This window comes from Buceros rhinoceros, unplaced genomic scaffold (assembly GCF_000710305.1).
Source record: "Buceros rhinoceros silvestris isolate BGI_N320 unplaced genomic scaffold, ASM71030v1 scaffold22349, whole genome shotgun sequence".
Taxonomy (NCBI): domain Eukaryota; kingdom Metazoa; phylum Chordata; class Aves; order Bucerotiformes; family Bucerotidae; genus Buceros; species Buceros rhinoceros.
Window position 1 is genome coordinate 9,555 of NW_010431293.1, and position 14,904 is coordinate 24,458.

Here is a 14,904-nt window from a genome sequence, read left to right on the forward strand (position 1 = left end):
CCCTCCCGGCTAGGGCCGGTGTCAAGCTTTCTGAGCGCGTACCCACACTGAACTCTGTCCTCCTGCCACTGCCCCGCGACGGGGGCGTATCCCCCGCTCAGTCCTTCACCCTTCTCTAGCGCACACTAATCTGCTTTGAATTTGTTTTTACCCTGGGGGAGGAACATTACGAGAAGCAAAGCAGTTTATTGTCGCCCCCAGTCCCAGACTCCAGCCTCGGCTCATCCCCCGAGCACACGCATTCACAGTGACGTCAGCAGAACTGCTCGAATGTTTGACCTACGTTCCAGAGTCGCACGGAGCAGGACCACAGCTACAGCCCAGCTGTCACACCCCCTCTCCTGGAAGGGTTATTGCTTCATTCCACACTGCAGCTTTGTCACTCAGCTGCTTTGCTCCGTAACCTCATTTTGTGCCTCCCCTATTTCGCTCAGAACCTTTTTGCGACAGCGACCAACGCTCCCAATGGTCTGGAGTCCAGCCCAACGCAGCCTCAGCTCCAGGTAAGGCAACTGCTTCTGCAGCGTTCAGAGTCGCTCACGCACACAGACCTCAAGCCTGACCCTCCTGCCCCTTGTCGCTTCCATTCAGGGGCTGTCCAGCCCCTTCTGTGACCATGTCACACGGGTCTCAAAGCTCTTCCTCTGCCTCACTCTCCTGTACAGAAGGACAGGGAATACTTACGTGCCTCACAAAAGCCTAATGAGGATTTGTTGGTGTCTTGGAGCAGTGTGGTGAGGAAGACACTATACACAATGCACAGTCAAAAGAGTCGCTCAGGTGTATTGTAATTGAGTCATGTTTTATAAGCGGCAAAGAGTATTCAAGCACACATTGTACGCAGCTTTGGTATCAGTGAACAGCAACAACATCAAGGACCTACAAGAACAGCACAGAGGGAGCTCTGCGGCCCAACAGGCTGCTCTGACTTTGCAAGCACGAGCTGTTACATCAGGAGGCCACAGAGTGTGTTCGTTAACAGCAGGACCCGCTCTGTGCTGGGTCACGATATTCTGGAGTCGCTTAAAGACACTGAAATACCTGCTTCAGTCTCCAGAAGCCCTTCTCTCTGCTGCGGCCCCAGAAGCGTTAACCCTGCAGGCTTCCTGTGCTCTCATCCAGTCTACCCAGTAAGCCAGGGATTGCCACGTGAGCACAAACACAGCAGCTGATGGTGGAGTCTGGTACTGGGAGCCCGGGCAGAGAACTCCAGTAAAGCCGCACAGATAAATTACGACCCTTCTCTGCTACCTGGGGTTGTGTTTTGCACTGACGCGGGGGGCACGTGAACTGCAAAGCCAGACCAGTGCACCTGCTCTCCAGGACTAAGCTGCAGCTGGTAACCTAGACGTTTGTAGCTGGATGGTTGTTCAGAGCAGCTGCTGGTGACTGACGGGAACACAAGCCCGTCGCAGTCAGTCACGAAGCAGCACCGTCACACACCCTAACGCTGTGCCAACATGGACCCGCGGAGATGCCACAGCCTGTGTCGGAGGGCAAGAAGAGGGGAGGGGGGATCAAAGTAGGCACAAGCACTTCCAGTGACTGTATAAAACCGTACTTAAAAATAGACATCTCCTCCTGACTACTGATCTGCAGACCTATCGTTTTCGGGACGTGATCTCGACCTGACCACAGCCCTCACGTCGGAGGAGACAGAGCAGAGTCACCATGTGAGCACTCCTTGTCGAGAAATCCTGACTCCCAGAACAGAGAGCGTTAAGACTCTCCATCCTCTGCCGTCAGATTATTTGCTTCCCACATTTTAGCGATTTCTCTGTTTCACAGAGCCCATCCCCAGCCTATCTCTGAAAAGGAAGAAGCATCATTCAGCATCTTGTACAAAACTCCTCTTTTTTTTTCTCTAGCCTTACCTTACAAAATAAGAACTGTTAGCTAAGCAAGCTCTTTATCGCGGCTTAACCCCAGAAAGGTGCGAAGCATAAGGAGGCTGCATGCCAAGGGTAACCCACATAGCGGACGTGCCGGCTGCGCTGGACTGCGTGATCACGGGCGTGGACTGGGCCAGCGCCAAACGGGGCAGAGGCGGGTGATGGACTGTAAAGGAGGGGCGGGAGGTTTTGTGCTGGAGAGAAGCTAGCTTAATAGACAAAGAGGCATTAGCAGATTGGACAGAAGCAGCAGAAGAGGATGGCAGAAAAGCTTCGCCGGGCGGGAGGGATGGCAGGGGCTGCAGAAGCGCAGGCTCGGGGTTAGAAGCGAGTAATGGAGGAGGTGGGGGCAATGAAACGTTAGGAGGGGGTGGGGGGGAATGGAAAACGGATTGCACTGGCGCTCTGTTGAGGTGCTGAGCAGATCTAGTCTCACTAGATGTTACTAAATTAGAGGAGGGGGGTGGGAAGGATGAGGATGAGGTGCTGGCAACAGCCTGCAGAGGGTTTAAGCTTAGCACTGTGCTGCTAGAGACAGCACTGCTGCTGAAACTGGCTCCAAATTGATGAGGAGAGGAGGCAGAAGGCACCGCATGGTTAAAAATACCTGCAAACAGGAGAGAAAAACTCAGCTTCAACAGATGAGCTTTGTACAGTCTCAAGTGACAAGAGAAACGAAACAAAAATGAAAAAAAAAAAGCAAAATTATAATTGTTACAGCCCCATACAAAAATATGCAGCATGAGAAGGCAGCAAGCAATGAGAGATAATGGTGCAGGCCAGAGGGTACAAAAGACTTCACTTACCTTTCCTACTGCCAACCTCTAAATGCCACGAGGAAAAATGGTCAGACCCGAGAACTGTCAGCTCTAGACCACACGGGTGGACTTTGGATGAGATTACGTGGTCTCTAGAGTTGTTTATCTGAAGACTCAAAGTGCTGCTCTTCCCTCCCCACCCGCCTGCTTCCCCGCTTACGGGGCAGCAGAGGGGAGATGGTATTTCCAGCAAATCTACGTGCTGAGAGATGTGAGAGTTAGGATTTCCCGACATGGTGCCTGAATGATTACGGACAGGTAAGAAAAACTGCCTCGGACTCTTAGTAACGACAGGCTCAGACTATCTTCTAGCCCTGCCGGCTTGTCTCCGGTCTGGCCACAGGAGCCAAGCCCGTGCGGAATCCCAGAAGCGCAAGGTGCATATGGCATTGCCCTTCCTGGCAAGGAAACGCTCTTCACGTCCGTTCAGAGCCAGAATGCTACGCAATCCCCCACACCATCTCCTCGGAAGAGGCACTGATGTTTTGCTCTTCCTGGATCACGCTAAATCCATTCAAGGCCTAATCTCAACCTTCACTCAAGTCGACAAGTTAGAGATCCTGAACTCGGTACCAGGACAAGTTAAATCTTTTACCTGCAGGCGGACCTAAGTTGGTTCCGACACAGCAACATCTGACCAAGCACACACATGAAATCACAAAGTCGGGGTGTATTCTTTCATTAAGGTGATACAACAAGCTCATCTAGTAGACAAAGCTCATGGGATTTCGCTGTGGGGAACTGAACTCATCCTAGCATTTCCGAGAGACAGAGCAGACTGGTTATGTGGGACAGATCAGCTTCACATCCTGCAGAAATGAAAGAGTTTCACCCCTGGAGAGGCAGGGTCAGGCTTTCCTTTAGGCCCTGTCTTATACCAGAGAAAGAGTTCTGCCTACCTCCAACTGTTCCACCTGTAACCCCAGGAGAGAAGTTCCCCATAGTGTGAGAATTAGTCAGTCTGGTGGCAGCCGATGACACGTGGACCAGACTGGCAGCAGCTGGCATTGAATTAAATAGGGACTGCAATACTGAGGAGTTTGTCACCGAGTTGAGGTTTGCTTGCAAGGCCATGGGGCCGAGGGGGAACTGCGATCCAGTGGTCAAAGTGTTCAGGAACGGATGGTGCGTCTGTACAGAAGATGCTGGGTTGCCTGCTGAAGAAACAGCAGGAGAAAGGCTTTTACCATTCAGAAGGCCACCAGACGAAACAGCAGCAGAAATGAAAAGGTTGTGGCCATTTTTAAACTCCACATCTCGGTCCCTTCCTTTGCCGACCTTTCCGTTATGCTGCAAGGAGTTTTTCTCCGAAGAACCCCCAGTACGAATACTTATTTCGCTGATCTCTTTGCCTTTGACCCCCGACCGATTTAATTCTTCTCCTTTCGTGCTGCTGAGGCCTTCAAGCTGCCTCTTGTTCAAGAAAGGATTCGTTTCCGATACCCCCACATCTTTGCTTCGCTGCGACTGGAATCCCAGCGAGCAGTTGGAAGCCGTCACGTCCGAAGCCTTATGCGGGAGAGAAGCACCATCGATAAAGCTGTGTAAACCAATGTCCGTTGACAGCCCCCCGTTGTAGGCGAACCCGTTGGTGGCGTTCGTACTGGGGCTGAGCCCGTCCGCCCCTGCCGAGGGCACGGCCATGCTTTTCCTGGTGTGGGCTGTGAGCTTGGCGTCAAGGGCGAGGCCATCCTCGGAGGACGGCCGGAAGGCAAACAGCGAGTTCTGGCTCAGAGCTGGAACCGACTGCAAGGGGCTATCTGTAGTTTTGGTCAGGTTGATGTCAGATATTGGTGAAAAAGTAGATTTCCATTTACTGCTGTTCATGTTTTCGTTGCTTTGTGCTTGCTTCCTCCCAGTTAAGCAGCCGCCTAGTTTGGAAGAAAATTTATGAATGTCAAAAGCCAGCATTCACTGAATCTGCTCGTTAAGAACCAGGGTTTATCTTTCAACACCCACAATTTGTAATTCTATTTATAATCCAAAGGCAGAAATATTTGTGAAGTCACCTAAAAGTCTTTAAATTCTAGTTTAAATGCTCTGGAAAAGTTTGAAAATGCTGATGTACTTTTTCCTCAGATCTTTGTACTCCAGATTCCTCCCCAAGCCCCGAGTCAGCGAAACAACTGGTCAGGTCCTTGGTGACCTGTGACTACAGAAAGCATGGTCCAAAATCTGTAATTACCAGCCACCCGTCTTCATTACGGTGATGCCAAGCCCTGGCAGAACTGCTCTGCTCAGCAGCACAGAAAAGCCTGTTACTGCCTATCGGCTTTCATCGGTGGTAGACACCCGTTCCCACGTCCAACCATTACAACCAGTAATTAACCTTCCTCACACTCACCGTTCTCAACAGTCTTCTGCGGAGATTTGCTTTCCAACGATATTGTTGCAATTTTCCTCTCAATTCTGGTGGGAAAATAAGAAGGTTAGCGCACTCATTGCAGACCTTTTGTTGCACATTCACCCTCTCAGCCCATCATCTTTGCGTCCAGGTTTTAACAGCTGACCAGCGTACAAAGCCACCTCAGACAGCTCTGTGTCACAACGGAACTTAAAAGCATTTAAAAATCCTCCATGAACTCTAAGGAGGAGCTATTACACAATTACTGCTCTTTGCCAAGATTAGGGCACGGTCAGAGGACTTCACTGATGCTTTTCGTTCCTATAGTGGTTACTTTTCCAGCACCGTAAACAAGAAAAAAATTTGCACCCCACAGGCAGAGGGTGGCAAGAACTCAGTTTTCAGAGGAACGCACCAGCCATTTGGGGCAGGAAGTGAAGAATTTTGAATCAAGCTGAAACAGGGAGTGAGAGGAGACAGAGCCTTGCGTGACACCCACAGCCTCAGCACTCCTGCGATGCAATGCACTAAAATAAACTCATTTCTGCGCTGGTTCTTTGAGAGGTCGGGCTCAACCTCAGCAGCAGCAGGTTCCATTCAGGCACTACTGCCCAAATCCCTCCTGTAGGCGCCGTTTCAGCTGTGTAAGAGGCTCAGCAGAACGGAACTGGACTCCAGGCAAAGGGAACAACGACAGCTTAACGCTCCCTCCGGTTTAGAGCCCCGTTCCCAGCTCTCAGAGAAACCTGCCCCCGACCCCCACGGCCGTGCGCTCACCTGCTGCTATTGTGCTCGTCTTCAGACCCCTGCTCGTCGTCGGACGTTAGAGGAGAGTAGTGAACGCCGTTGGTCTGAATGAGGGGCTTTTCCTTTTTCAGTACCGGCGGCTGGTCATTGTCCTGGTAAGGAACAGGAGAGTTCTTCAGGGAGTTTTCGGGAGAGGAAATGGCTGTTATTTCTAAAGGCTGGTTAATGTTATTGACCTGGGCAAGAAGGAAAGAAAGCAGTTACAGATGAGAGGACCCCTCAGAAACAAGGCATCTTGTTATGGGTATCAAAACAGGCTCAACTCGCTCAGCTCTAGAATAAGCTGCTGGTTCAGCACTGCTGCTGCTTCCCTCTGCCCCCCGCACTAGGACCCGGGATGAAAGCTTAAATGTAACTTGGAGAAATATCTATTTTCCTTCTTTGATTTTTATTTTTAAACACAGAAATGAAGACATAGGATAATCGCGTTTCTTTGCAAACTACCGCTGCCCGATCCCAGGAACACAACTCGTCTAGCTGGCTAATTACACGGCAATGCCATATGCTTCTGGCACTCCGCTGCGCCTGAGTCAATCTTACTTTAAACTATTTTCAAAATATTTAACCTACAGCCTGAAAATCAACTTTGCTGCAGAAACAAGCTCTTTGTCGTAAGGCACGATATTATTGTTCATTTTTAATGCTCAGACAAAGAACTCTTTGAAGATGTTCTACCTATACAGAAGGTTCACCAGCTTTTCTGCAATTCTCCCGCCTCCCAGCGGGGCCATTTCCACGAAGCCCAGTCCTAGCTGCCAGCACTCTCACAGCCTGGAGTACGCTAAAGGACAGAACAGTGAAGCGAATGTCTGATTCACAGAGCTTTCCCAGGCCCTTCTCTCTCGCTAGAGCTCTTCACTTTTGCCCTTACCATGGAGTTGATATTGAGCGGTGAACCTGATGGTTGCGTAAAGAGTCCAGACACAGTAGGTAAGGATTTGCGTTTAGGGGAGACCCCGGAGTTCCCGCTGAGATTCCCAGTAGAGGATCTCTTCCGCCGGCCTCGCTTCTTCCCATCCGGCGCATGTGCTTGGCCACAGTCCAGCCGAGCGCTCGTGGGCAGAGGACTGTGCTTGTTGGAAGGGGATTGTTTTACATGTCCTGTATTAGGAGAGATTGTAAAGATGATTCTTCTCTTGGCCTCGTTCTCAGGATCTGAAAACGCTGCATCAGACTGAAGATCCCCCTTTGTTCCTTCGGCAAACATCTTCTGAGCATCTGCATATTGCAATACCCCTACCAGGCTCTGGGACGTGCCATTTAACCTGGGGCTTGTTGAGTGCTGGTGAGCAGGGGAGTTTTGCCCAGAGTTCCTCGACTGCATCATTAGCAAAGGATGTTGTGGAGTGGAACTCCGAGACCCTACTGAGTTAAAGAGACTCCCAGAGTCGTCCAGAGCTGCCTGATCAACACTATGGTTAAGATGGGCTGGGCTGTTTGTAAGATTTCCATTGACTGCCACGGAGCCAGAAGAGTAAGAAAAACCTGTTGAAAGGGAAAGTTATACATCATTGCTTCTGCTGAGCGAGAGGTCACAGTGCTAGATTGCTGGGCTGACTGGGAGTGCTTTCAGCTCTACCTGCCTCAGATCAGCCAGGGCCGAGCGTCACACGGGACACTGCGCAGCTTGTGCAGTTGCGAAGGTGGCTCTGTGTGCTGATGGCTTCAGTTAGCGGGTAACAGTTTTCACTGCTCTTTGGCCAGTTCAGGAAAATTCATGTTATGTGGAGATACCCTACAGTCTACCCAGGTTTTAAATGGAATTCAAGTGTGAAGTATCTTCTGAACTACTGCACCTTCTGAAATCAGGGCTCCTCTACTCTCACTCCTTCCTATCGTCAAGGAAACGGCCAAGTTCAGTCCGTTTCCTTCCCCAAAAAAGCAGGGACTTGGTCACCCACACAGCCCACCTCCTTTGCAGAATTAGACTAAAGGCTGCGGCTGAGGAAGCGACAGGGGATCTTCAAGGAAATTGTGGCAGAAGAATGCGCCATGTGGGAGGAAGCTTGGAAAGGGAATCAGGTGTTTGTCATGGTGTATCGTAAATGGCTTTAGGGCTGTCGTAAGGCCTTGTCTCTGGGCTCTCTAAAGGCAAGGGGCAGAGGGCACGCGGGATTGTTTTACAGCAGGGTTTTGCTAAATACTTCCTTGGTTCTAAAGAAAACTGCAGCCAAGCCCTTCTTTGCAAAACGGATGCTAGAAACACCACAAGCCCCTCGAGGTGGGAAACACTGAGACCAAATGCTCTGGGATCAGCTGTTCCGCACGCTAGAACCTACTTTCCCTGCTCCACAACACTTCCATTCCCTGAAGGGCTAAAGGCCACAGTTTCAACAGACAAGCCAGAAGCTATGTCTGCGTTACAGGCTCTCCCTCCCCCGTTTGACCTTTCTTCCTACCCACATACTCGTGCCTTTACAACTGATCGATGCAGTTGTGACCTGCACCAAGAATTTATTTTTGCTACTGAAATATTCCACCCGCCTGTAAAGTAACACTTGTAAAGCCAGATGACCAGCCCATAGCATGGCTACGCAGCACCTGGCTGCTTTGCCACGCTGTAAAGGTAGGAAACTCTTACCCCACATAGAGGAATTTCCAAAAGCAGTGATTTAGTTTCACTGCAAGGTGCTGCAGTTCAGGAAAAGGCAAGTCAAAGCAATACTTTATGCCAGAATGCAGCCAAGCTGTAGGCACACGCTGTCTCAAAGCATCATCCTCCAGGATTCTTTGGTCTCATTACAAAACACATTTATCCAGCACTCTGCTGCCTCAGCGACCTGACAAGAAGCGCTCGGAAAACTCCGAGGCTTGCGCTTGCAGGCGCCATCCTGACAAGGCAGCGCAGCTTTGCGGAGATGAGGCCGTTACCTGAGGTAGCCAAAGCCAGTGGCTTGTTTCCAGCAGCATTGCTTACGCCGTTGTGAGAACTAGCACCGATCTGCTTTTCAAGTGTCGCTGAGTCTCTGCTCTGATGAACGGGGCTGGGTGTGCTTCTCTGCGGGGAGAGAAACAGGCAGCTTAGGACACGAGGTTTCCTCAAAACCAGCAGTTTAAACATGCATTAGTAGATCTACCAAGGAAAGCAGCTCTAACTCCTAACGGTCCTAGATTCTACTTGTTTCAAGAAAAACTTAGACCAGCATGTTGTGGGACAAAACCAAATACTGTGGTTAATTAATTCTACCGCAAATGTTTCTAGCATGCCCCAGGTACCACGCAGAGAGAGGAACGACAGGCTCCTCATCCCAGGGAGTTCAGACTCAGGACAGGACAGCAGGGAACGAACCCCACACTCCACCGTTTCACAGGCAGCCGGAAAGGAGACAAATGGCTGTATGGTGTCCCCAAGCCTGCGCACAAGAAATTGCCCCAAACAAGCGCAAACTGAACATTCTCTGTACCCTGCTGAGGGGACCATCAAGGGGGCATTTGCCTGAAGCAGGCAAAACACCTGTGAAATGGGAGCCTGAATAAACAACGTGCTGAAGCGAGACATGCCAGCCCCAGCCAGCATTCTCTCTCGCTGAGGACACACGCCGCTGCCCGGAGCTGGGCTGACTGGGGTCTGCTGCAACCACAAGTCTACAGCTGGGAAAAGATAATGGATTCAGCGCTCTGCAACAACTCCAGCCTTCCAAACACGGGACTGTAGACAAGTATCTGGGGATGGATTCTCAATTCACAGCTCTCGTGCGAGAACAGCAAATGCTTCTCAGTTCTTCAGTGTAACATTTTTGTGACAAACATTTGTGAGAAAGTGGAACAGCTTTTCTTTTTAAACTCCTCTGCTACCAAGAACAGCAGGGACTTATCAGGATTTCAAAGGCACAGCCCCAAAACTTCTCTAGTGGCTCTCTGCTGCTGCAGAGCTGTCACTAGCACGTCAGCTACGGCAGCCCCCGGGCATTATTCAAGGTCATTGCCCACACGGTCTTGGCAGAAGACAGACAATTCTGAGATGACCAGAGGCAGGAGAACTTGTCTCCCAGGGTCACATTAGAAGGCAGGGGCTAAGACCAAGCTGACATGGGTGAGTCTCTGCTTTCACTGCCACAAACACTGACTCTGCCTTTTCCACCCAGCCAGACATTAAGACTAAGATCTCCTGAGGGTCTGCTTTACTTTCCTTCCTGATCAGAACACCACCACCCCCAGACCCATGAGAGGATCAATCTACAGCATGACCGAGAGCCAAGAGGATGCATCCCAACAGCAGCCTCCCCCGAAGCATCAGACAGTGGAGATGAGCAGCCCCCTAAGGATGCTGGTGCACAGCACCCCATTACTGCCCAGGGTGACCTCAGGGAGGGATGGAAAGTGTTGACAATCCCTTACTCACCACCTTCTCAACACGGCTAGGTAGGACTACGCTGGCCAGAGGGATACTAACAGGGAGTTTATTGGGCTGCACTGTGCTGAGAGGAATACTGATGGGTAGGCTGGTGATAGTTTCTCCATTACTCACAGAGGTTCTCTCTCTCAAAACCTGTCAATGCAAAAGAGAAAGTGATGTTCTCAACCATGTGCTGTTACTGAAGAGACCTTTTAGGCTAACGGTAACCTGATCATTTATATTTTGCCATCACGATCCCCCTCTTTATTGTTTTTTAAAGAATTACACAACTAAGAGTGATGACTATACAGCAAAGACAGACCATGCGTGGAGCAGCTTTGTTACCAGCACCAGGCTGCTGGGCCAGCAATATACAACAGCACAGAAATATGTAAATGGAAACTACTGCAGGCCCCCAGCATAAGGAGGCCTTGGCTAAGCTCATTGCCCAGTGTCACTGCTACAGCTCTGTGACAAGCACTCACCCGACAGAACTCATATCTTGAGGCCCTCTGGATGCAGAAGAAGTAGTAACCAGAAATATTTCCATGGTAACCTCCTATTAGAGGGCACCCACTTCACCCACTGAAACGAGCATCAATGTGATTCATGGCTGGACAAATTATGTGGACAATTTCTTGTTATTTTTATTATTTTTAACTATGAGAGAGTCTACTTTTCAAGTTCAAGTAGACAAAGCCAGATCAAAAAGAAATCCTACTGCATTACTGGTGCAGCTCACGGGCAAACCAGCAGCTCCAGGCTAAGCTCGTCGTTTGCGAGCACAGTATTCTCTTCCTCCAGCCAGCTCTCTATCGCACCACAGCTACTGTGTCGTGTTCTTTTCCAGGCCACATTGACCACAGAAAGGAGCCCGTGTTCCCTAGTTTGGCCAACTGTCTGTCTGTTCTCCCGATGTAACGTCCCTGAGCTCGAGCACGGCAGCTCTCTTACCTTCTCGCCTGCAATGGGTAAGGCCGCTGGGGAGGAGGGCCGAGTTTCCTGAGGACTCAGCTTTATGCCGTTGGAAATACCAGGGCTTGGATATGTAAGGCCATTCTCTTTGACGTGGTCAGCTCTGGAACAGAGATGTATGATCATTAGAACACAAAAACTAGTGACTTTTGTGAGAAATTCCTGTACCGATCTCAAGGCACCTTGAGATCAGCTGGCACTGCTGATTTCTTCAAACACAACTCCTAACAGTACATAAAGCACCACTTTTAAAAGTGTTTTTCCACAATCCCCATAAACTACTGCTGTTAAAACAAGCTCCTCTCCCCTCCTAGGAAGGGATCACTCTCACCTCTGTATCTCATTAGCTGTTGCTTTTCCATTGACTCCATGGTCTTGATTCAAGTGTCTCCTTAGTGCTATTTTAGCTGGGGAAAACCTGGTGTAATCAGGTATGGACAAGCTCGTCATCTTGTCTGCCTTCTGCCGGCTGCTGTGGTTTGGGGTGCACGGGACTATTTCTTGGTCCAGGTGAGAGGTCGTGTACTGCGGGGTGTTCTGCTTGGACGAGGGCCTGCTGAAGGTGTTATGAATCTCATAGGGAGTGGCATGGCCATTCATGGACAGTTCAGGGCTCATGCCATTGATGTGGGGCATTGGAAACTTCGAGCATTCAAGCTCGAGTTGGAACCTGCCATGCTCAGGCTCAGGATCACGGCTCAGGTGATTTTTATTGCGTAGCTGTACTGACAGGGACTCCTCAGACGGCGTGTATGATTTCAGCTGCATGAGCTCCTGCTGTCTTTGACTTTTCTCGAGTTCCACAATGCTGATCTTTAAATGAAAAGGAAGACAGAGATTGAAAATCTCTCCTAACACTTCGATCGCATAACGGAGTTCTGCCTCGATACGCTTCTCAGGAAAAGCGGCCCCAGTTCTGGGAACATGCAGAACAATTGACCCAACATTGGAGAAACAAATTTCAACACGAGACCAAAAGTCACAGGTAAGGGGAACGGCCCAGAGACTCTTAGAAAGCACTTCTCACATCTTAAAAGCAAATATAAAATACCTCCAACTTATACAGAGAGTAGGGAGTAACTCAGTACTGCCCATCATTGAAGGAAACAGTGGCTCCACGTCAAGACATCCAGCAAAAGGCTCTAGAGCAACTCTCACAGGGGAGGGAAAGCTCTTCAGACACAGGACTTTAATTTCTTTTCACCATGGTAAATGATGCTCTGTGGGAACTGATTCCCGAATTGAAACGTCAAAACAAGCGGGACCTTTCTTCTCATCGGGTCACGCTTTTTAATCGTATTTCATGGTAAACCATAATTCCTTCCAAGGAACCAGGTCATGGATCTACTTCCTTTAAAAGTTATCCACATCCTTATCCTTCAGGTTTACTACACCCCTTATCTGGCCCATTGCCCAGGAGCTCCCCCACGCTGGTGACTCTACCTGCAATTCCAAACAGTGCTTTTGTTTCTCAGAAATCTGATTCTTCAATGCCTGCTTCTCTTTCAGCAAGTTCTCCAGTGACAACGTTGACCAATCCAGCTTCAGCTCTTCACACCGTGCCTTAAGCTGCAAAGACATGGGATAAACAGATCAAAAGACGAGTTCTATCACTCCACACACCCAAGGCGCGAGCTGAAAGCCGGGCCCCTTTCAACCAGGTACACACAAAAAAAAGCTGCTTAGCCCACTGAAAACTCCTCTCAGCTCAAGCCAAATGCCACCAAAGCGGTCCGGTGATCCCCACATCATGTGGCAGGAGGTGACCTGGCTCTTTCTACAAACAGTCCTCCCTACCCACTTCACATCCAGATCTCATCTGCCTTCCTTGAGTTACCGAGAACACCACAGGAGTTACAGCTGCCACAGAGCAAGCACGGTACAAACTTGCTGGCCAGCGAGAGCCAGATCCAGTGACAAGTGCTTACAGAGTTGCCAAGCTGTTTGGGGGACACAGCTGAGCCGGAGCCACTGTCACCTCAGCGTTTGGTTACAGGTAAATAAAGGTCACCAAGGGGAAGGACCACCTGCAGCCTTTCCCCATCGCTCTCCTCTGTAACAGAGCAGCTATAGCAGCCGGGTGATTTTTCATCCCTTAAGACACCCTGAAGAGAGGGGCAGCCCTCAGCTCAGGGCTCGCCCTTATGGAGCTGGGAGCAGCCCCTGCTACCTGGACACGAGCGTTTACACACCAGCTGTAAGCTCTGGTTCCTGAGTTCACTGTTGTCCTTCTCCAGCTGCTTTGTCTGTTCTTTCAGCTGCTGATTGTGAGCAGAGATTTCCTTCTGAGCCTGAATCAGGTCGTTGTATGTTAGAGCTTTAACTCCCAACTACAAGATGAAGAGCGAGAAGAGATCGTTCAATAAGGTCTTGACACCCTAATTCCAGACAAATGTCACATCCAGAAGTGGCACTGAGGAGATCCATGGAACTCCGGCAGCTCACAGGAATTCCCCAGCATTCTCCAAGGCACTTTGTCGTTGAGGAAGGACAAAACTACCTCACCTGGAGCTGCTGTTCCAGCAACTCAACTTTAAAACTGACGTTTAATTTCTTGCCAGCCAATAGAACACTATGGAACGACCATGTTTCCCTCTGTGCTTCTGAACTTGTGTTGGCAACGGAGAGTTTGAGCAGCCAGCCGGGGATGTGTCCTTCACTAAAACACCACCGTGCCTGGGGCCTGGCACCCCCCTCCCCTGCTCACATGGCGCCACACAACTATTTCAACAATGAAGCTAAAACACAGCCAGGCAGTGATGCAGAGTCCGCATTGTGGGGCGTGATCTGCTGCAAAACAGAGAAGACCGGAGACTGCTCTGCTCTGACTTATTTTTATCAAACATGTTTGCAAGCGGATGACTAACACCCATCCACTTCCACCAGATCGGGGCTACCTCATCAAGTTTCTGCTGAAAAAGACGTTTGATTTCCTCTTTCTGTGCCTGGCAGTGGGTGAACAACTGCTGTGCTGTCCCCAGGAGCTGAGCGTTCTTTTCCTGGAAGAGGGAAGAGTGAGAAAATACTCTTTTAGCACCAGCTGCAGCACGGTCCATCCTAATAAGGTGTTCACATACAGTTTGTAGAGCAAGTCAGGAGTGGACCTGAGCTCAGGGGGGAGAAGCATGAACTAGTCAAGCTGTTTGTCCCTTGTTGAACCCCTATTTAGTTAGTGCTCAACGCTTGGTGAAGTTAAGCAAGCTGAAAAGAGCTTTTAAGTGGTTTTTTCTGCTATATGGTAAAACATAATCAGGACAGTTTTAAATACTCTTTTTTTTTTCTCCTCCTAGTGCATTGTAAAGATGTAATAACCACATCCTAGAGAGTAGTAATAGAACTGGAAGAGATTATCTGCATGAAATCTGTTACTAAACTGGGAACAGAATCTAAATCTCCAGAGCCCCAATTCAGAGCTTTCCTACACACCACTCATGGAAGAGACGCAGAATATGAAAATACACTGTGGGGGAGGTAGGAAGAAAGTCATAAATAAGTCAAACTTGTACTTCTAATGCCAAAATTACTTCAGCGGGCCATCCGACCCATCCACTTGCAGAACATTTCCTGCCCATAACATTCCTAACTCGATCCTCGTTTACTCATTTAATGGTCGTGTGCTACGTGAGCAGCAAAGGGCAAGGACAGGACTGGCTAAAGGCTCCCGTTTATCCAGTTCCCAGCTGCGCGATGAGCTCAGCGAAGAGAGAGCTCTGGAGACTGCACTTTTCCCCC

At 49.7% G+C, this 14,904-nt stretch overlaps 1 protein-coding gene across 1 annotated transcript in view; it reads right to left on the reverse strand.

Moving 5' to 3' along the window:
- The window catches only part of DOT1L (DOT1-like histone H3K79 methyltransferase), a gene marked incomplete at its 5' end in the record, with an annotated part of 50,006 nt that overhangs the window by 497 nt on the left and 34,605 nt on the right, over positions 1 to 14,904 (reverse strand). The window contains 11 exons of the mRNA XM_010143393.1: positions 3,610 to 4,581; positions 5,055 to 5,119; positions 5,832 to 6,037; positions 6,733 to 7,346; positions 8,733 to 8,859; positions 10,204 to 10,342; positions 11,138 to 11,275; positions 11,504 to 11,985; positions 12,616 to 12,741; positions 13,365 to 13,502; positions 14,070 to 14,171. Of these exons, the coding sequence (XP_010141695.1) occupies positions 3,610 to 4,581; positions 5,055 to 5,119; positions 5,832 to 6,037; positions 6,733 to 7,346; positions 8,733 to 8,859; positions 10,204 to 10,342; positions 11,138 to 11,275; positions 11,504 to 11,985; positions 12,616 to 12,741; positions 13,365 to 13,502; positions 14,070 to 14,171 (3,109 nt within the window). The remainder of the gene's footprint in view (positions 1 to 3,609; positions 4,582 to 5,054; positions 5,120 to 5,831; positions 6,038 to 6,732; positions 7,347 to 8,732; positions 8,860 to 10,203; positions 10,343 to 11,137; positions 11,276 to 11,503; positions 11,986 to 12,615; positions 12,742 to 13,364; positions 13,503 to 14,069; positions 14,172 to 14,904) is intronic.